The 20,574-nt window shown below is 51.8% G+C and overlaps 5 protein-coding genes across 5 annotated transcripts; 2 read left to right on the forward strand and 3 right to left on the reverse strand.

Annotated features, from left to right (window-relative positions):
- Positions 1 to 226: 226 nt before the first annotated feature.
- NCU08556 (hypothetical protein) lies at positions 227 to 2,980 on the reverse strand. The gene is made up of 5 exons (XM_957632.2): positions 2,335 to 2,980; positions 1,962 to 2,265; positions 1,597 to 1,826; positions 1,248 to 1,524; positions 227 to 1,199 (listed from the first exon to the last, which is right to left on the reverse strand). Exons 1-5 carry the CDS (start codon positions 2,847 to 2,849, stop codon positions 561 to 563), a joined length of 1,965 nt encoding a protein of 654 aa, XP_962725.2. The 5' UTR covers positions 2,850 to 2,980; the 3' UTR covers positions 227 to 560.
- Positions 2,981 to 9,528: 6,548 nt separating this feature from the next.
- On the forward strand, positions 9,529 to 11,518 carry NCU08555 (hypothetical protein; the record flags this gene model as incomplete). Its single annotated transcript, XM_957944.2, has 3 exons — positions 9,529 to 9,804; positions 9,869 to 9,980; positions 10,314 to 11,518. The coding sequence occupies 3 exons, from the start codon at positions 9,529 to 9,531 to the stop codon at positions 11,516 to 11,518; spliced, it is 1,593 nt and encodes a 530-aa protein (XP_963037.2).
- Positions 11,519 to 13,448: 1,930 nt separating this feature from the next.
- On the reverse strand, positions 13,449 to 15,258 carry ssp-1 (site-specific parvulin-1). The gene is made up of 5 exons (XM_957943.3): positions 15,123 to 15,258; positions 14,907 to 14,965; positions 14,566 to 14,838; positions 14,146 to 14,402; positions 13,449 to 13,929 (listed from the first exon to the last, which is right to left on the reverse strand). The coding sequence occupies exons 2-5, from the start codon at positions 14,913 to 14,915 to the stop codon at positions 13,920 to 13,922; spliced, it is 549 nt and encodes a 182-aa protein (XP_963036.2). The 5' UTR covers positions 14,916 to 14,965; positions 15,123 to 15,258; the 3' UTR covers positions 13,449 to 13,919.
- Positions 15,259 to 16,806: 1,548 nt separating this feature from the next.
- Positions 16,807 to 18,976, forward strand: NCU08553 (DNA directed RNA polymerase II 15 kDa subunit). Its single transcript, XM_957942.2, has 3 exons — positions 16,807 to 17,630; positions 18,415 to 18,504; positions 18,570 to 18,976. Exons 1-3 carry the CDS (start codon positions 17,373 to 17,375, stop codon positions 18,612 to 18,614), a joined length of 393 nt encoding a protein of 130 aa, XP_963035.2. The 5' UTR covers positions 16,807 to 17,372; the 3' UTR covers positions 18,615 to 18,976.
- NCU08552 (mitochondrial 54S ribosomal protein YmL38/YmL34) lies at positions 18,965 to 20,573 on the reverse strand. The gene is made up of 3 exons (XM_957941.3): positions 20,262 to 20,573; positions 20,093 to 20,177; positions 18,965 to 19,779 (listed from the first exon to the last, which is right to left on the reverse strand). Exons 1-3 carry the CDS (start codon positions 20,274 to 20,276, stop codon positions 19,484 to 19,486), a joined length of 396 nt encoding a protein of 131 aa, XP_963034.2. The 5' UTR covers positions 20,277 to 20,573; the 3' UTR covers positions 18,965 to 19,483.
- Between the last annotated feature and the right edge of the window lies 1 nt (position 20,574).

Genomic DNA, 20,574 nt, shown 5'->3' on the forward strand with positions numbered 1-20,574 from the left:
ATCCTACATTGAAAAGCAGGAACATGCCATCGGGCATCGGCTATGAAGACACAGTGATATCATCGTCATCGGCACTTAGCGCAAGTGCCGTGATGGGATCCACCCAGGCTTGGCCCAAACACAACCCACGAGCTGCCAATAATCGACAGCACAGCCACTAATAACATGGCGACCAAGGAGGATGCGCAAGTCCTGATTCGCATGATGAAAATAAATGTCCATCTTGGCTTGATCTGTAATCACCTTGGCCTATGGACGCCCCGATATCTTGACCGCTTTGAGTCATGATGTATGTTGTGGGCGCGCTCGAGCAATAAATCTTAGGCGTGATTGTTAGCGTCATGATAGGGCAGTGTAAGATGCTTTGGAGTTCATTGTGAACACTACCAACTCCGTTCTTTGGACGAATTTTGGCCGACTCTATCGTGTCTAGTAACGTATTAACCGTAAACAACCCTATCGCCATCATTGCCATAGGAGATCATCATATCATTACATTCGTCGACATACCAGTTTGTTGTTCATTATCATGTCCATCAAACCATCTCTTCCCAGAAACGTTATAGCCTCTCCCCCCATCTTTTCAAAAACTGCTCCCTCTTTGCATCAGCATTCGAGGCCTTGACAGCCCCATCAATATCTCCCCTCCATTCTTCTATCTTTTCCAGCTCCTGTCGTATAACCTCCACACTCCCCTCCAACTCCTCATCGACCAACCTCACCGCTCCCCACGGACTGTCCGCCAACACCGAGTCCCTCAGCATGGCAAGTGCAGCCTTTGCATCACCTATGTGCTTCGTTACCGCGTCTTCAAAGCTTGATTGCGCAGTGGACAAGAGTTCGTCGCGCTTTTGTTGGCGGTCTGTTAGGGTGGAGTCGAGAGCTGATTGAAGAGCGGAAAGGTGGGATTGGAGTGATGGATCTGCCACTGGGATGGAAATGCCGAGGGTTTGGAGGATGGATTTAAGTTCCGGGGATAGTGAGTCAGCAGGGAGTTGGCGGGGAAACGAGGAGTGTCGGCGGTGATGGGATGCTGATGTTAAGTCCGGCGACTCTTTGGGGAGGAGGCCGTTGGTATTAAGTTCTGGTCGTGCGAGTTTGGCAAACTCGGCGACGGCTTGTTGATGAGACAGATACTCTTGGAGACACGCGCGGATGGTGGTGATGCGGTCGAGCAGGTAATCGAGGCATTCGTCGATCTGGACATGTTAGCTTGGCTTGACAAGAGGTAAGTACGGATAACCCACGTAATGCGCTGCATGTGTCGACTGCTCAAGTCTGCGACCGTTCTTGGCTGCTAGATCATCAAGAGCAGGTCGCAAGAACTGGTGCTCGATTGACATCTGACCGACTGGAAGGATCTCGGTGTAGAGTTCCTCCAACTCTCGCTGGACAGCGGCGACATCCTCCACCGTGACGGTGCTACCATGATCCCCCGCCCCCGACTCTACCGCGGCATGAAGGGTCTCGAGGTAGATTCTATCCAACCTCGTTCTGATCCCTTCCACGTGGAACTTGATCATTCTATCTCGCAGCAGATTAGCTTCCCTGCTGTGCCAGACCCTGATGTATCACGTCAAGGACAAGTGTACTCACCTGGCGCAAATGTCACGCAAACTATTGACCATGTCTTCCTCCGCCTTGCTGGCGTCCTCGCCAGAACAAGACCTACTCAACTGGTCCCCTAATTTCTGAAGACTTGACAAGACATGGTCATCCGAGTGAAACATGCCATCGACCAGCGTTTCGACGTCGGCTTTCCGTTCTTCATTCTGGGCCTCCAGCTCATCAACCTTGTCGCCCAGGAACAGGGCTAGTTCCACCACCTGTTACTCAGTCAGTCGGTGAGTGGCGGAGTCAACCCGATGGACGGAAGATAGTTTAAAGTCATCAGGACCCTGAAGATCTCGGATGGATCGAAACGTGTTTATGGTGACATCATGATAAAAAGTAAAACTCACCGACTGGACCAAATCCCTCTGCCGCTCCTCCAGCCCCTTGAGCTGCTGAACCTCCAAGGCGGCCCTGGCTTGGGTATCCCTCTTGTGCTCGGCAACGAGCCGGTCGAGGTGGTCCTGTTGCTCACGCAGGGCCTCGGTCTGGCGGGTGATGAGACTAGTTGATCGCATGAGTTCCTGGGTGGCCGCTCTGATCTGGTGATCGCTGAGGGGAGGGATTTTGGACGGATCGCTGGGTTTCAGACCAGACTGGGCAAGGGTGGCTTCCAAGTGTGGCAGGAGCCCGGCCCGTTCGAGGGCGGCGTACCTGGATGTCGGTATTAGTAGTGTTGGATACAGTATCTGGGACTGTGGCGTCCAGGATAAGGCGCCTTACTGGTCCATCTCGTCGACAGAGAGCAAAGTGTCTGAGCTGATATGGGTGGTAACCCAGTCGACGAGGGCGTTCCCCGTGAGGCCGCGACTGAAGGTGGCTTGACTGTGGTCATGGTCATCGGTGTCATCCAGATCATGGTCCATCATGTCATTGTGGTGCCGAACAAGAGCGTCCTCGTAGGCAGCTCTCACCGCCTGTGCGCCATCAAAGGCAGGGTCGTAGGCGCGCAGGAGGCGGATGAGAGACTCAGGGTCCGAGACCACGTCGTCCACGTTGGCCGGGAACGAGGTTGTTAGTGATTGCTGTTGTGAGGCCATGATCTTGATGGGGAAGGATGGAGTCTCGGAGTGTATGGTGTGGACGAAGGGGGCTTGGACGATAGTCAGGGAAGCCTGGTGTTGTATATGTAAGAGGCTGATCAGCACCAAGGAAGGGTCTGTCTGAATCGTGGTGTGGAAGTGAGTGGTGATGGAAGGTGAATCTGATGGTGGAGGTGTGAGAGGAGGCCCGATCATCGGCTTGCTAGCAAAAAAAAAACTGTTATGGAATGTCAAGTGTTTTCCATGTCTGTCTCGGAATGGTCGAGATGATATTGAATACCTTGACACGAGGCATCGGTGGGTGATTGTTGGATCATGAAGGCGGTTCCTGCATTTGGGGGAATAAAGTTGACTCGCTCCAAAAAGAGAAGGTCAGTCCAGGAACAGCCTCCCTCTGTTGCCCCGCCTCTGAAGCGGATCGGGCTCTTCCCCGCCTTACGTACATGGCATCTCCTACAGAAAAGCATCAAGAATTGGCCAAGTAAATGCCTTGTCGTAGTGGATTTCTGGAGCCCTCCAAATGTACTCCACCACAAAGGTCGGGGAAAACCCCACCATGACCCCACCGCAGCCCGTTGAAGCCCCACTGAAACCCACCTCACCCCAAGTCAGTGGATGTTCTCGACTTGCACGCGAGTCATGATGCCCGTCATTTTGCCATTTGATGATTTGAGAATCGGTTTAGATATGCCGGGCATTGCAACCCCAAACGTCCTGTCTCCTCGAATTGCTTGAAAAGGAAAGGCCGCGGCGCCGTTTCGGCGGAGATGGAGAGACAGTGAACGGCTGACGGCGGTAGACAGCGGCATATGGAAATCATATTTCTCGGAGGACGGCAGTTGGAGGCCGGTATTGGATTTTGGAAGAATTCAATTTGGCAGTGGCAGTGAGTGACAGGCGCCAGGCATCCATCCTGCAGCGAATTTAGTGTGCATAACCCATTCAAATGGGGCAGACGCCCTCACTTGGTTGACAGCTGGACGACGACCTTGTTTCAACGCGACAATTGAACGGGTGACGGGTGCGTGGCTGGTTTTCACCACTTGCTCTCTTTTTATGTGCAGCAATTCATTGTACCGACAAGTATCTACACTCATAGTGTAAGTACCTTTTTGTGTGCAAGTTCCTTGTATTCCCCCAATCCTCTTTCCTCTTTCCCTTCCCCTTTCCCATCCCCGGCCCTTGCTACTTCCCCAAATGTGGATGCTTACTCCACACGGGGAAGGAGAGACGACGTGCCGGGGAGGAGTCCGGCATTGTGGCTTGTTTCTTTACGCCCGTAGACCATGGAAGGGAACGTAGACCATCGAGAAATGGAATACGCCAACTGATTCCGACCTCCCCCTCTTCCTTCCTCTTTCCCCCAGACCCTCATTCCATGCCGGCGGGCTAAGCTTCGATTCCGCTGTCTTCCTGTCTTTTGAATCACCATCAATCATCGCCTGACTCCTCTTCTTTTTTTGGTCCGAAGTCGCTGCTGTGTCCTCGGATGCCCCTCAAAAAACAAAAGCCAAGAAGACCTTGTCAACCGCTCGGGCCATCATCTCAACTGTACTACACCAAAGTAAGAACATCCATCCATCCTGTTTACTTGGCTACCTAGGTAGTCGAGCAATGTCTCGAAACTGTTCGTTGGCAATGCGAACCATGATGGATGATAAAAAACGAAGGAGTGCACAACATGGCGCTTACGCAGCACCCTCGCAGTCTGTCGCAGCACTCTCGCAGCACATCTGAAGCATGAACCGGGGTTTTCGCGAAATGAAACTTGCCTTCATTGGACATGTCCATGTCTGCAAAACCTCAACTCGGCCGTGAAGATAATCACTCTTGCGACGAATTGGGTTTAGCTCGTTTGTCTACCTAGTACTTTTTGTCCTATTCAGCGGCATGTTCCTATCATGAGTTCGAGTTCCGGTTTGGTGTGTGAAAATATGCGATCGTCTTCTGCTGGCCTGAACCTGTATGCGAACTGCCCATCCACGTAAATATAGCTTCGTTTCGTCAAAACTCAACCTCGAGGAAACACAACGGGAGGGGAACGTTTCCTATTCCCTAGGCCAAGTCCACGACATCACTTTCTCTCCTACAAGTCCGTCGCAACAAGTGACAAAAACATCATTGAAAGCACCACAAGGCATGACCAAGATGTTAGTAGTAGGTAGTGTTTACACTTGTCTAGACTTTCTTAAGCTTATCACAATTGAAGCCGTCCGTCCGTTGCCACTCCCGCTACCTATATTATCGACAAAAGAGAGGAAGGGAGAAAAACATGCTCCGTTTCGCCAGCTTCGTTGCCCTCGCCAGCGTGGGCCAACTGGCGCGGCTCGATCCGCGGGCAACCGTTACTTTTCGGCGTCCGGCCAGCGGGCACATGCATGTCATGTCTTTCTTGCCACAGGACAGGTTGATAGACGAAGGGAACTAAAGTCATGGGTCACCCATGCGTATTGAACGTTATGCTTTCGTTCTGCTGGCTGGCTTGCTTGCTTGTCATGGAAATGTTTTACTTTTCCAGCATGGTGACTGGCGGGTATAAGTAATTCCTGATGCACCCAATTATGCAATGCATCTTTGGGCCTGCATACTTACCTACATAGTACATACCGACCGACTGCAGCAACGCGCCTATAGTCTAGTATGTAGTATGCAACCGGTAGAGGATGGTAACAGGTAGGTAACCAAGTTGACCAATACTACTAAGGTACCTTTCAAGCCCTCCAATTTAACAGTTGCCTGATTTGGCTTGAGTGTGTGTTTCGCTTGGACCCTGAAGTTTTTGTGGTGATTCTAGGTGACGCGGCGCCTTATACCTCATATCTTTTATATGAAAATGGCGAGTCTTACGGATTTGAGGGTTAGAAACCCGTGTCGCCGGTTCACGGCCATGGCGCCGATGGTGGTGGCGGTGGCGCGGCCGCGGCTTTGTTTGACTGAGAGCGAGAGATGGGCTTGCCGGTTGCAACAAACCTCCTGTTGGCTTGAGTGAGTTCTCCATATATTACTACCCGCTACGAACGACGCCAGCTTAGCCGCAATCTCACATCCGAATCTACTTACCTAGAAACCGTGACATTTTCTTGGATACGTAGTGGGAGTGACGAACAAAAAGTTTGAAACTTTTGCCCCTCGCGGCTTTCGTCCAAGCAGAACTTTCGGTAACCCATCACGAAGATTCACAAGGTTGACAAACCTCGGGTCTTTCATGAGAAAAATCCACCTTGAAGAATAATGTATAGACAAGAGAGTAACTACCTGCCCCTTACCCCCCTTGAGTTACTCACTTGTAGAGTCCTGCTGAGATACCTGATACCTAGGTAATCAAGTCGGACAATGTACAACTCGGACGACAATTTTAGGTTGTGTGTCCAACAATTTTCATCTTTTCTTTCCACACAGACAGATACACTGCTTTCGGACACTTTTGATCCCGACATCTTTTTGCCATCCCCCTAGAAACCCCGTTCCGGTTGGACCACGACAGAAACAATTGGAGACTGGAAAAACAAAAAAAAAACAAAAAAGCGGAGTGGTTGAGTAACTGACTGCGTTGTGCCGCGTCCCAAGACCTAGGCCTCGGGAATTTGTCCAGGCTCCTTGATGATATTTCCTGGTCGGTCATATAAGCGGCAACACGGAGAGATAAGTGGTGGAGAACTAGGGTAGATGGAGCCGGGAAGAGGGACGGGGAAACGGCGAGGCGGAAAGATGGAATGAAGGGACGGGAAGAAGTGGATAACGGGCAATAAGACGGGCCTTTCCATCATGGTCTATGCTAGCTTGAGTATCCCGTCTGTTTCTATTCCCGTACAAGATATAAAGACCGTGGTACTGAAGTGGGTGGAAGGATGGAGGAACATGGAGAAGCGGACGGCTTCCAGCTGCTGTCAAGTTTATAAGTGTCCTATTCTCATCCCATTGCTTGATTCCGAGACTCCGAAGACCGGATGGACCCCCACAAAATTACATCTGAAAGCAAACATTATATGCCCAATATTGGAAAGAAATCCGTGATGAACAACATCAGCTCCCGTTGAAGAAAATGGTGATGGGATTATGATGAAATTCCAAGTCAATGGGGAAAAGGTGGCAATGCAAGGCACACGAACCGACCTGAGACCGACATCAAGAGACCAACTCGTTTCCCATGTTGATGTTTGAGGAGATGCTTGGAATCATGCCTGAACTTGAGACAAGCAGGACGGCGATGATAACCTGGCAGTCTGGATCTGGTCGAATGCATGGATTGGATATATTGCCATCCTGATGAGGGGTTCGTTGGGGGGGAGGGGGGGGGGGGGGGTGAAAGGACCCCGAACACTTCCCTCGTTTGGGCAACCCGGGTCAGAGGCCTGAAAGGGTACCTACAAGTCGGGCACCTAGTTCAGGCTGTTGCTGCACACGAGGAAACACGGCAGAAAGCTGAGGTGATTGTTATTCGGTGCTGATGTGAGCGGCAAGAGACCTGAATGGAGATGGAGATGAGGAAATGCAACTGAACGAAGACTGTTTGGCGGATGACAGGGGCCTTCTTCCCCGCGTTAACAGATAAAAGCTGGAAACAGGGGCATCTCTGTTAGTGCATCCTATCCATGTCTCCTTCCCGCTTTCTCTTCTCCACAGCCCAGAAATGATCGGCCGCCAGTACCAGTGGTGGCTGCGGCGCTAAGCCCGATTGAGACCCCACTGACCCCCAACGCTGCCCCGAATCTCCCACATTGAGGAAGAGGAGGGAGCGCCTCATGACGCCTCCAGTCCGATCCAGGAACCGGGCGATTCAACGGCGGAAGGCACGGGAAAGACTGGAAACTCAACTCGGATCAAACAGGAAGGGACAATGTTCAATCTCTGACACTCACATGTTTCGTCATCGAAGAGATTTTCATCAAACGCTTTGACCAAGAAAAAGAAAAGAAACGACGAACAACAACAGTCAACAGCCACCACCACCGCAAGTGAAGTTCCTCAAATGGATGGGCGATAACGAAGTACTTACCGTTCAGCCAAAGAAACGCCGCGCATCCGCGGATCTGACTTCAGTCCTCTCCCCTCCCCTGCCTGCCTGCCTCCCGCTCCCGGGCCGCTCCCAATGCCGTTCAAGAGATGACGGGACCCAAATGATGAATTGGGACAATATTTCCGACGACGAGCAGCAGATACGGACATTGACAAGGACAACGGCAGAGACGACGCCCCCCTAGAAACGCCCCAAGACGCCCTGGACTTTGACGCTCCAAAATCTACTGGTCATGGCGTGATTTTGTCCCTCCTTCGTTTGACCTCAAATCTGCAGGCCATCGCAGGCGGGCCGCGGCTAGATGCTCGTTCTTAATCGCAGACCTAAGCCAGGAACCAGCAACAACCAAGTAGTACCGTCGAACATGGGATGGTACAACCAGGCAAGCCTCCTTTCACTGAGCTCATTCTCTGCTGTCAACAAGTGCCATACGAGTGTCAACGACGAAAACAATTGACACACCGACTTGTTGACGTGTCGCTCCTTTGCATCACCCACAACACTGGCCTCCCGGGATTGCACGCAAGAAGCAAGCAAGCAAGCAAGCAAGTAATTGTACCAAAGGTCACCACGGTGACAGGGTGCCAATTGATAACGGTGCGTATCATGATGGACATGGACACGGATGGACATGATGGAAATGGACGGGACTGGAAACGGGTTTGGCTCGCGGCGACTTGGACAGACAGACACACACTGACCGGCGGCAACACGGATCACGGGCCACGAATAGTACCTCCTGTCCCCTCGCTCCCTCTCTCTTATTCGGAACTGTGTGAGGCTCCTTCGTCCTTCGGTTGTTTTTTGTGTCGTCGTCGTCGTCGTCGTCGTCAAGGTTCACATACCTGCCTTGGATTTTTCATCCACTCAGTCATGAAAACCTTGAAGGATTCTATTCACAGAAGGAGCAACAGGGCCCGAGTATCATGGAAGTAGACGTGGGTGGACAAGAACTCCCATCAAACGTTCATTCCCTTCACCCTTCTGGCACATCTTCCAGGTTCCCATCCCATAGATGCCCCCTTCACAGTTCACCGGCATGGCCTATTCGTTCGATCGTAAAGGGGATGGGCTCTCGTGGATCCTGTCGTGAAACTATCGCGGCGAGGGTTCTTTCGCCTAACTCGTCTACCCTTTCCCTTTTTTCCATCAACCACAGGGATCCCTTCCTTCTTTCCCTCTTCACCCTTTACTTCAGGGATCTGTATCGCCGTCAAGATTCCGTTTCCTGGTTGTTGGATCAAGCTCTGCCGGCTTGTTGACTTCAGTTGGTTCCCCCTCTGTGATTTTCACTGTCTGGCACGACGTCACTAAACACCGGCATATCTTATTCCGAACCTAAGGACCCTCCGTCCAAACCATTCACTCAGCCAGCCCCTGCAAACCCGGGACCACATCCACAGAAAGTCTTCGCGGAAAGCAAGAGATCCATAACCAAGCAATGCCAAACACCATCCGTGCCAAGTGGCTTTCTTGACCGCCGCCGCCGAACCACATGGCGTGGGGGAGGACAAACGATAAACCCGTCCTCTATCTTTCCCATGTACTCCACGCCTGTCCATGGGAAAACCCTACAGTACTGTTGTTCCAGGCCTATTCTTGCAGGCAGTCGTTGTCCTAGACACCACGAGGTGTCTGCAAATGTCAAGAGCGAACCCCGAAAAAGCCCTTTATCAAGACCAACGCCGCCTGCCACTTCCTCTCCTTTTTGGCCCATGTCTCACACCGCCTGGCATATGCTCAGGTTGACTTTCCCTATAACCCTTCACACGACTCTTCACGCGACTCCACACCCTTGGGTCTACCATGGCTTCTACTTTACCATCGGCACTTCCTTCGGCAACACCTACATTCGCCATGTGCCTATTCACCTCAACAACAGCGAGGCAGCGTTACGCAAGGCTGCGGCACTACTTGCACAAGCACACACAGCTATGGGACGGCGTGGTAGCAACTCTATTGATATGTATGGCACAGCTTGCCATAGCCGGCATCGATCTGATGCTGGACAACCATAGCGTGGACTTTCCCCCTTCGATATTGGCAATGGTCGCCGTCTTCGTCGTCTTGTCCGCTTGCGGGTGTGTTCTGCCCAGACTGGAGGAGTTTTATCAAAAGCACCTGAGCCGCGCGGTACGTGTCTTACCCCGGACTGAACTGACGGAACGCTTTGGCCTCCCCATACTAACATGGGCAGACCAATCTTCTCAACCGACACATGTCCATCGGCTTCACCATCCCTTTTGTCATGATATGTCGAGGACCACTTGCTGATGCCCGTACCGTGGGGCTTGTTATCGCTTGCTTCGGTAAGACGCTCACATTGGAAATCATGTGGGGGTTATGCTAACACAGACAAGTGCTTACGGGAATTATTAACGCGGTATTGACATACTCTCTGGCTTTACCAATTCACTCGTTGATGGTCCGCTGGACACGATCATGCACTCTCCCCCGCGAGTCGGATAATATGGAAGTGATTGAAGGCCATAGAGAAAGGTGGAGCTGGATGTCTTCGAAGATAATATTCGAGCCCAATTCCTTGGCGAGCAGTTTTAACTTCGGTGTGTCTTGTTCTGGCGAAGAGAGCGCTTGCGAAGGGACCCGACCTCCGACTTCCCTCGAAAATACCCCGCCTACAGTGGTACAAGAGACACCGAGGACAGGATTCCGAGGATGGCTTAGCCGAAACCCGATATTGGTCCTGTGTTGGTTCCTGACTTTCACCGTTGGGATTCCCCTACGATATGCGGTGCATCGTGACGCCCCTCTTGCGACCTTTCTCCTCTTCGCCACTTGGTTCACTATGCTGGAAGTCCAAAGAGCCGTTAAAAGTGCCGAAGGGTTCGCTCCCTGGATCCGAATCACCCTGACCGGTTCTCTCAACGCGGTACTATGGACTTCCCTCGTCATGATGGGTTACATTTACATTGACGCTGCGATTAGTGATCGAGCCTTGGGCAAGATGCTGGACACCTTGCAGACTAAGACAACCCTCTCCCACCTCCTTCTTCATAGTGTCAATGGCGGGGTCGATGCCGAGGGAAACAAGCTCAACGTATCCATGGCCGCAGGCGATATCGCCCAGTCCATCTTGAATGCCGGTTTGGTGGCCTGGGGCCTCAAACTGTATGAGTACCGGCGCCAGTTACTTTCCCGCGCCGGGTTGACCGTTCTCATAGTTTCCTCCATTCTCGCCATCGGTAACGTCGCCTTGGGTCCTCTACTCACTCGCGCCATTGGCCTCGGCCCCGCCTCCCGCAACATCGCCTACACTGCTCGCAGCGTCACCATTGCGATGGGCGCCCCGGTCATGATTACCATGGGAGGCGATGCTAGCCTCAACGCGACCATGGTGGTCATTAGTGGGATCATCTTCCAGATGGGATTGGGATTTGGGCTTGGTAGCTGGTTGGAACGGACGATTTTCTCGTGCTTCGTCACGCAGCAAGATGCAACAGTCAATACCTCACCCGAACAGCCCGAGGAGAAGCCAGAAGCAGAAGCTAAGACTGAACCTAAGGCGAGCCAGGCTGAGCTGCTCACTGTGCCCGTTCGGCGATCATTTGACCTCGAGGCCGCTCAACGGACCCGCACGACAGCGCCTGCCATAGCTTCACCCGCACAAGGCGAGGGGATGAACGACCCGCATACGGTAGCGGCTGGTCTGACAATCGGCATCAACTCGGCCGCAATGGGAACTGCATACTTGTATGAGGTGGGAAGCGAAGCGGCACCATACTCGGCTCTGTCGATGATGGCCTTGGGAGTCATGACGGTCGGGTTTGCAAGTATCATGCCGTTGGCGGAGTGGGTAGTGGCAAGCGTGGGCGGGACTATGCCATGATCTTACTACCTACACGACCTAGAACTCGACAACTACATACCGACACGAGACCTAAGAACACATGAATACCCATGGACACGATCTACAATATGGCCAGCAACAACGACACCAGATACACGGAAATAAGCGAACAAAAGAACTCCATCGATATAACTCAAATAACCTTACATACAAAAGCTCCTCGTTGAGCGAGTCGAGCACCCTCTTCTCATTTCCCCGCACATTTCTCTCCAAGTTTTCCTAGTTGTACATACCTACCACCCCCGTTGCATCGTTCGGATGGGAACAAGAGCATCATCAAACGGGGTGGAAGCACTGGTTTAACAGGACAGTCACCGCCGCCGCATGTGACAAGGAAAGGGACAGAAAAGCAGCCAGCAAGGCAACCTGGCCAGCTCAGAACTGCAAAAAAGATCATTCGGCAAAAGCCAACAACATATCGATCACAACGGACAATGGGGACAGAAAGGAGTGTAAAGGGTACGACAAGGAACGAAAGTCATGGTTACGAATCATGCTCTGATGCTCACGATAACGACTATGGTCGGATCACACTTTTCCTTTACTTGGTTTCGGGGACACAAATGGCGTTTTGGTTCGCTTCTTCTTTTTTTCCCCTTTGGTTTTTCGGCCAGTCAGTCGGTCGTCACGGTTTCTACGTGTGCGCTGACTATCATATTATATACCCCATTTCTTAGAACTCTTTGCGGTCGAGCACTGGCTCCCGCGGTTTTTTTTCTTTTTCGTCGCGGGTCATTCTTCGTCATCAATTTTCCTCTGTCCTTACCTAGGTACTTCCAGGACACAATCAGATGGGTCAAAGTCAATGAAGGGTCAAGGGGGCCATGGAGTTCAAGGTTCACCCCGATTTCGGACTGATGACATCAAAATCTGGTCTGGTGCGCCGCGGTATTCTGGAGTTTGTCGAGGCTGCTAGCAGTTCTTCCTCTTTTCGCTGCCCTGGATACTGGATCGGGGGGTGAACACACACAGATCAGGTCTTTCTTCTCGGTGGTGGCTGCTGTCCTCCCTCGAATCTCTGGAATCTCTATATCTCGATCAAGACACAAGAAAGAGTTTACCAAGAGAAAGACATACATAATATTTCAGCTTGTTAGAGTATAGAAATAAACCAAGTATCCTAGCATTTTGATCACCATCAATGGGCATATCATGCATACATGTACGGCAGTCCTCCGCGACATAGTATTTTACTTCAGATCAGTTAGTTCTCTGCTCAATATGGACTTGATGAGAATGAATGAAACCCGCTAGCTACTTAGCTCTCTTCTCCTTCGGAGCCTCATCTTTGGTGTATTTTTTTTTTTTTTCTTTTCTTCCCTCAGTCCCTCAGCAGAATTCCAGCGGGAAAAAAAAAAGAGGGAAAAAAAGAACAAAGACTGTCATCCAGATATCAAAGTCTTCTTAGAAGAATGTTAACACTCGGCTACTTACTTACCTCTAGGTAGCTAATGAAAAGCCCTAATGTTATCATATGTAGGAGGACTTGGTAGTCAACAAGGGCATAATGTAGGTACCTACCTAGGTAGGGACCTTAGGTAGGTAGGGTAGGGACCTTAGGTACCTAAGTAGGTAGAGAGAGGTACGGATCACGCACACGCATACATGGATGATGCACGCAGCTTGCTCAGGTAGACTAGACTAGACTAGTAAGTACGTAGTTAGTTAGTTGCTCATTGATTGATACGTATTCTCCCTTTAACTTTAACGCTGTTTCTTCTACCTTACCTTAGTTAATAATAGTGTAAAATAGCTCCAGACATGTCGATTCTGTCTTTCCATCTTCCTAGGTCTCGAACCCCAGCCAGCCACATAGAGAGGGGATCGGAGGTAATCTAAGTAAATAGCTAGTACTCAAGCTAGGAATCACTTGGGGTGCTTGCCTGGCCGTCGCTTAGTTACTTGGGGCATTGGACCATGTTAGGTCCCCGTTGTGTATTGTGTGTGTGTCTCGAAATGTGAAATGTTTTATTTTGTCTGCTTTTTATTTTTTATTCTTTTTGTTCCTATCCGGCTGTTTTCCTTTGGGTTTCCCCCCTATCCGCACTTGAGCCAGGAGAACCCAGATATTTCTACCTAGCCTTTTGTTGCCTTTTTCGTACTACGTACAGTAATCCGACAATATCAAAGTTCCAGTGACCGCATAATGGCGTAATGCGTCATCGCGGCCATCATCTTTTGGGTTTCCGATATAAAGAGTTGTGTTCCCGGTCTCATCCCTCGAATTCCTCCTCTCCTTCGTACCATCGCAAAGCGCCGCGCTCGAAGCAAAATCCCTAATTCGTCTTCCCTATACTATCATGCACGCTCTCAGCGCCCTTTGATGTTCCTCTTTATCAGAGGCAGTGGTCATTATTGATCGTCGTGGCGTATCGGGATCCTACTCGAGCCTGTACCATTCCCCAATGTCGTCGTCAGCAAACTTTTGTTCGTTCACGAATGATGTCCGTCTTGCCAGCGACTGGTGTCACTCGGTAGTAGCGGCGGCCGTCACCACACACCACCAGATAACCGCAACACACGTCCACCTCCAATATACTCTCCGTACCCTCCTTCTTCTTCTCTTCCTTCTTCTGATTCTTCGAGGAAAAGAAATGTCGACTAACCGTTCAATCAAATGCAACCCACTAGCCGTGTCCACGATGCCGCTGATCTCGCCAGGCTTCAACGCAAAAGCGGCATCCTCAAACTCCTTTTGCATGTCGCCGCGTCCAAAGTAGCCGAGGTCACCCCGCTTCCGAGCAGAGGAGCAGTCGGACTCGGTCAGGGCCAGCTCGCCGAGGGAAATGGAGCCGGACTTGATGCGCTGTTCGAATCCTTGCAGGGTAGTGAGGGCTTCTTGCTTGGTGCGGGTAATCTCGGACTGTCATTGGTGGTTAGCGACGGTCAGAAAGAGAGAAAGAAAAACAAAACGAGCGCAGCGAGCAGCCCTCCGAAGGAGCCTCCCCGGAGGGGCCGCCGGAGGCAACAACAAACACCAGGCACTCCGGACGCAACTTGAAATGGACAACGGGAAGGGGACTCACCTCGCGCCAAGAACTGGGCCTCCTGCTCTGGTTGTGCTTGACCAGCAAATGCGCACACCTGATCTTTCCCTGTGGTTGTTGCTGCTGTTGTTGTTGCTGCTGTTGACTCGTGGGCGAGTGGTACTTGGCCATGTAGATCTTGAGCTTGTCGACGTCGGTGCCCGAGGGTGGCTCCCAGCGAGAGGTCTTGGTGGCGCTGTTGAAGTAGTAGGGCAGGTTCTTGGATTGCGAGTGGCGGACTTCCCAGTCTTCGGGGAGACCGGTCTCGATGGTCTGGGAAGGGGGGAAGGGGGGGGGTCAGCTCTGTTGTTCTGGATGTTGCGAGTGGTGGGTTGACTTGCGTTGGACATTATGACGGTTTTGGTGGTGGTTGTAGTGGTGATTGGTTCGTAGGTCGGTTCTGTGAGAGCACGATGCGGTTCGCGGTCAGTAAGTAGCTTAGTCCTCGAGTACTGTAGGCGGATAGCCTTGTGGCGGTCGCGATGTCAACGGGGAGAAGGAGGTTCAGGCGCAATTGCGACTCGCGTGATCAACCAGCGAGGGGCATGGTGACGTACCTTGAGTTGCGCCGGTAGAGCTTCGACAATGAGAATTAGAAAGCGACTACAAAAAGGAGAGATGGAAAACAGAAGGAGAAATTGACAAAGGGAGAATTGAACTTTTTAGATCACCTGGCAACGGCGGGGGGGGAAGGAGGAACAGGCAGAGAAACATCCAGCACCACTCCGGCCAAGACTCTCCCGGTTCTAGGCAATGGAGCTCTCCGTCGTCAGGGACGTCAGCTTGTCGGCGGCTCCACACCTCACAAGGCACAAAAAGCGGGGACTTTCTCTGGGGGAGCGGGGTCGGGCAAGGGGACAGGTACATAGGTACCATAGTACCGCCCGTTGTGTTTTCCGCGATTGGGGATTCGTTCGCGGGGACGGAGCTGTCAGGGGCACCATCTTGTTAGTGGGATGGTGTGGCAAGCCCAGCAGGTTCTTGTCCTTGTCGACATGTCCTCGTGTGGGTGCCACTGCCATCCTCCGAGTTGTTGCTTGGTCAGCTTGAGGCTGCTTGCTTACCTCTAGTATTCTTTATCACCTTGATGGCCTCATTTAGTTCTCTATTTGAGATGAATTAGGTTGAGTTATGGAAGCCACTTGAACTGATACCAGTTGTACTAACAATTCATGCTGGTTTTTTATACTTTGTTTTCATCAAAAAGGTCACACCTCACCAAACATGAAAGACTTGAAGTACCGGCCCGTTGGTTCTCGACAACAGGAACCAAAGCTGCGAACCTGCAGCCCGGTCGTGTGCTGTGTAGCATCGGATGAGCACCATGATCCTCGTCGCCCTCTCATGAGCCATCCACACTTTCTCGATCCGTCGTCAGTTGCTGCTGCATCGGGACACCCCACGCAACAGTTCCTTGGGGCCTCGTGATTCTCCGTGCATAGAGTGGGTGCCACACACGGACTTGCTGTGCCCTTGAATATTGGGGTCACGGGTGGGCGGGAGGAGAGAGAGGATTTGGCACATCGAGATGAATTTTTCAACAAAAGACTATCCATATTACATACGATGATAAATATTTACAAAGGCGTCCATCCCCTCTGAAGCCTCATGACATTTAACAGACAGGTGCTCGTGGTCAACTCCATGACGTCGTTGTGGATTCCAGTAGTGTGTACTCTCTTGTCATTTTGTGTGAGACCTGAAGCCCCTGATGCGCTGTAATGGTGTATCGGTCCCTGTTGACTGCGTCTTGTCCTCGCCCGTTTACTCGAGACAGGACACCAAGAACAAGACACTTTGGGGAGGGAAGCATGCATGGCGCTCCAGTGAATTGAACTTGACAAGTTTGGATCGAGGCGGTTTGATACACTCGGGTCTCCGTCGGCAATAAAAACACAACGAATCATGGCTCATGCGAAACCGGGCATCCAAATCGAGGCTTTGCCAAATAATGGTCTGCAACAAGCAACACTTTTCGGTCTGACTGGCCTGTTACTTGCAGCCTGGAGTCCCGCCTGTCCAGTGTTCTGCCCCTGACCGTGACTTCACCCAAAGCGGCAAGGCGGTGAAGGGGTTTGGCAGTGGCAGCCATCCTTGTCACCCTCCTTGGGCCCCGATTTTCCAAGGTCCCAGGGCTGTTTTGCTCCGGCCGGCAGGGCAATTACAGTTGGCACCTGGACACTTGGATGGATCCCTCCCCGACCGAACGTGACTGCTCACTGCAGCACAGCACTCATTGCAGTCGGTGGGAGGGAGTTGTCGTGCCTCACCCACGCCTTTCTTGGTCATTTCCTCGGCTGGCCTTCCACTTCACCTGCAGTGCCTTTTTTATTTTCCATTTTCCATTTTCCATTTTCCACCTCCGGCTCTTTCCACCATCTTTTAAAATCATCTTGGGACTCTCATTTTCCCACGGACGAACTTCTTCCTCTTTAGCAACACCTAACTCTGAACTGCTGACAAGTATCAGATCCAATTGCTGTTACTAGCTTACTACTACTTAGTATTCAACTTCCACTTGACTACACTACACTAGCAGTTTTTTGCATCCTTCCGCCACCCGACAAGGAAAGCCAACCAAGCCCATCCTTGGGATCGTCAAGCATTCAATTAGCGATCCGTCCATCCATCCATCCATCCATCCATTTCTACCATTCACCCAACAACACCAACCACCATCAACACACACCCACACAAAGGAACGGGCACAACAACCTTTCTGCTTCCTTTCGCCTTCTCTTTCAACTATTATTACACCCACACACACAAATACACACACAAAACACACACAACACATATCAACCAAAATGTCGTCGCCCGCCCCTTCTAGCACCGGTGGCGCCAAGGAGAAGAAGCCCCTTGAGCAGATCACGTTCCGCTTCTGCTCCGAATGCAGCAACATGCTGTACCCCCGCGAGGCCGAGGACGAGAACAAGCTGCTCTTCACCTGCCGCACCTGCAACTTTTCCGAGCCCGCCACGTCGACGTGCATCTACCGCAACATCCTCAACAACGCTGCCGGCGAGACGGCTGGTGTCACGCAGGATGTCGCCTCTGATCCCACGGTGGGTGTTGTCTCTTCTGTTTCTTCTGCTGCTGTTGGTGATGGTGTCGCCTCGCCTGCGTCGACCTTGCCCCGACCCGCCGACGGTTCGACCTACATCTACTGCCAGTGCTGTGGCGTCATCGAGCTGTGTTCGAACCACTTTGCCGCCCCTCCCTCCGACTCCGAAGCCGGCAGCGATTGCGAGTCCCTGTACGACCAGATGGCCGCCACCACGATCGACATGAGCGATAACAGTCATGTCTGGGCTTCCAACAGCAGCGAGAGGGAGGCCATGGGCAGGGTCCGTGCCGAAGAGTACTTTTACAACTTGGTCGCCTTTGAGGACTACGAAGAAGAGGAGGACTCCATCGAGTCTGAAAACATGGAGCTCGACGACACCGACACGGAGTTGGCGGCATCAAGCCAACTGCCTGTTCAAGTCCCGGCAGCTTAGGACATGACCGGCAGACGACGCATCTCCCGCTCTCACGAGGTTACGACTTTTTGATTTTACGGTCACAGCGATTACGGTTACGGCATACCCATTACATCAGGATTATAATACATCTATAATCATGGCGGCGCGGTTGTTCGCCCACCTTCGGGATTACAGCACCCGACACACGACACGACTGGCACACAGCACGGCATAGCATAGCACAGCGCATACCCAAAAGTCTCCGTCCGTCTGGTGGCGGGGTCTGGTCCGCGAGGCGATGACCTGGATTTGGCTTGTTCTTGTCATTTGCTCTGGCTTGCATCGAGACTAATCTCTTCTTTTTCTTCTTTCGTTTGCTATCTAGCTCCCAAGAGCCATCAAGGAATGCCCTGCCTGCCACCACCCGGAAGCTGTCTTCTTCCAGTCACAGCAGCGTACTTCGGAAACCGGAATGGTAAGACTCACTCACCTGCCTGGGAGGGGCTCACCAGAGTCATGGGTTAACAACGTTACTTTCAGAAACTTTTCTACGTCTGCTGCGATTGTGGTAATATTTACCAGTAGTGGGGGATTCACTCTTCACTCGGAAGGAATAGGGCCAGATCGATCCTTGTTATAGGCGGACAGGCGGGCGGTCGGAAAAAATCACAGGTTGATTAATAAAGATCAGGGGGTCATGATGAGTTGCATTACAGTGGCGTTTGTACACGGTTAACTCAAAAGGACCGCGGTTTAGGGCGTTTGGTTTTCTTTTTCATGCTTTGGCAGGACACTGGTTTAGAAATGGTCTTTCCATGAATCTCGTGGATAACGTTATAAACTGTTTCGTGTGATATGCAATGGTGATGTTGTTTTGCTTGACATGACATGTAATGTACAGTAGTATACACAGATTAGGACGGCACGCTTGATGTCCCGAACTGAAGTGACTGGTAAACCTAATCGACTGATGTGACGGCTGCTGCTGGCTGATCGTTACCCAAAATGGCGCTTGAAGAAAGGCCGTTCGATGAGACCATATTTTGGTGTGATGTCCGGTGTGTGAAGCCGTCGTACCTTGAGAACAACGTCGCAGTCTCAAACCCGTATACGCCAGGCCATCCCAAGTCCATCCTGGAAATCCGTAGACACACAAACCACAGTTCCGTCAGATATCAACAAAGTGATGTTCCGTAGCGCTCATCGTCAGTCATTACCTCAACACAGCCAACCCAAGCTGAGCCGACACCCAAACCCCCCACGAGAGTCACCAAGTCACCGCAATGACACATCCCACCGAGCATACTCCTCTTCACTTCAAGGAGCGTCACGCCACATCCCACCCCAACAAACTCAACTCTTTTTCTTTACGGGTATTCATATTTCATTCCATCTTGATTCTCCCGCTACATCCATCGTACATATATCCTCCCTGATCGATCAATCAAGCCTAGCTAAGCCTGCATAGGCGCCATACTCAATATCTTGCTCCACTTTTTCTTTCGCAGTTCCTGGCCCACCACACCATTGATGCGCGATCCGATCGGGTCGCCGGCCTTGTTGATCAAGACACAGGCGTTGTCGTCGAACCGGACGACCGAACCGTCGCGGCGCTGGACTTTTTGCTTGGTGCGCACTACCACGGCGTGGCGGATGTCGCCGCGCTTCACCTTGGTGGCGGCCGAAGAGGCGGCCATGCCGGCCGAGTCGGCGCCGCGCTGTTTTTGGACGACTACTACTATGCGGTCGCCTTTCTTCTGTTAGTTGAGGTATGAGGAGGGGAAAGAAGGGGGGAAAGAAGGGGGAGGGGGACAAGAGGGGGGAAAGAAGGGGGAGGGAGGAACAAGAGGGGCAAGAGGCAAGTATGATATGTGTATAAGACCAGATGTTCCTTGGTCGGACGAGAAGAATCGGACGGGATGGGACGGGTATGAACGGCGACGACGGTGTTGGTGTTGGGGTACGAAAGAGGGATCGGGTAGTTCGTGTAGATATGATATGCTCGAGTCGACGATGGGTTCGTGGGTGTATAACGGAAATCGAAAGGGAATTCGAAAGCATACCAATCGAAGCATGCCTCTTTTGGCCGACAACCATGGCGCATTCCACCAGGGCAGCACCCGAGTTGTCGATGCAGTTGAGCATCGTCTGTTTGCAGTTCGCATGGTTCGTTAGCAACCAAACTCTTTTTGCTTTCGTTCGACAGCAAGGGAAGAAGAAAAAAAAACAAACCTTTAGTTGAATCATCTTGGGCAACCGGTTACTCTGTCCCTGTTACCGAGCGAGTAGTGGCTGAAGTTAGTTGGCTGTCGAGAGGACCGAAACCCGGCAACTGAATGGGGATTCCACGGTTGACGCCGCGTATCGATCGATTGATTGATTGATTGATGACCGGCCGGCCGGCTGCTGTCCGTCGTGCCCGCCGGACGCGGGGACCCCATCGAAAATTGTTTGCGGGACGGGGATGCCAGGTTAGAGGTACGTACCCTGCATTAGGTAAGCAGGCTCCTAAGTAACGCGAGAAAAGAGAGAAGAAGGGGACGCG

This window comes from Neurospora crassa, linkage group III, assembly GCF_000182925.2.
Source record: "Neurospora crassa OR74A linkage group III, whole genome shotgun sequence".
Classification (NCBI taxonomy): Eukaryota; Fungi; Ascomycota; class Sordariomycetes; order Sordariales; family Sordariaceae; genus Neurospora; species Neurospora crassa.

Bases quoted from the DNA above. Each gene is read 5' to 3' on its own strand.
- NCU08556 (XM_957632.2), bottom strand. From the start codon at position 2,849: ATGATCGGGCCTCCTCTCACACCTCCACCATCAGATTCACCTTCCATC. The intron at 2,266-2,334 runs GTAAGGCGCCTT...ACCGACATCCAG, and splicing joins TCTGTCGACGAGATGGACCA to GTACGCCGCCCTCGAACGGG. The intron at 1,525-1,596 runs GTGAGTACACTT...GCTGCGAGATAG, and splicing joins TTGCGTGACATTTGCGCCAG to AATGATCAAGTTCCACGTGG.
- ssp-1 (XM_957943.3), bottom strand. The intron at 14,403-14,565 runs GTGAGTCCCCTT...CACCAATGACAG, and splicing joins GGCCCAGTTCTTGGCGCGAG to TCCGAGATTACCCGCACCAA.
- NCU08553 (XM_957942.2), top strand. From the start codon at position 17,373: ATGTCGTCGCCCGCCCCTTCTAGCACCGGTGGCGCCAAGGAGAAGAAG. The intron at 17,631-18,414 runs GTGGGTGTTGTC...TTTGCTATCTAG, and splicing joins ATGTCGCCTCTGATCCCACG to CTCCCAAGAGCCATCAAGGA. The intron at 18,505-18,569 runs GTAAGACTCACT...CGTTACTTTCAG, and splicing joins GTACTTCGGAAACCGGAATG to AAACTTTTCTACGTCTGCTG.
- NCU08552 (XM_957941.3), bottom strand. The intron at 19,780-20,092 runs GTATGCTTTCGA...AACAGAAGAAAG, and splicing joins AAAGAGGCATGCTTCGATTG to GCGACCGCATAGTAGTAGTC.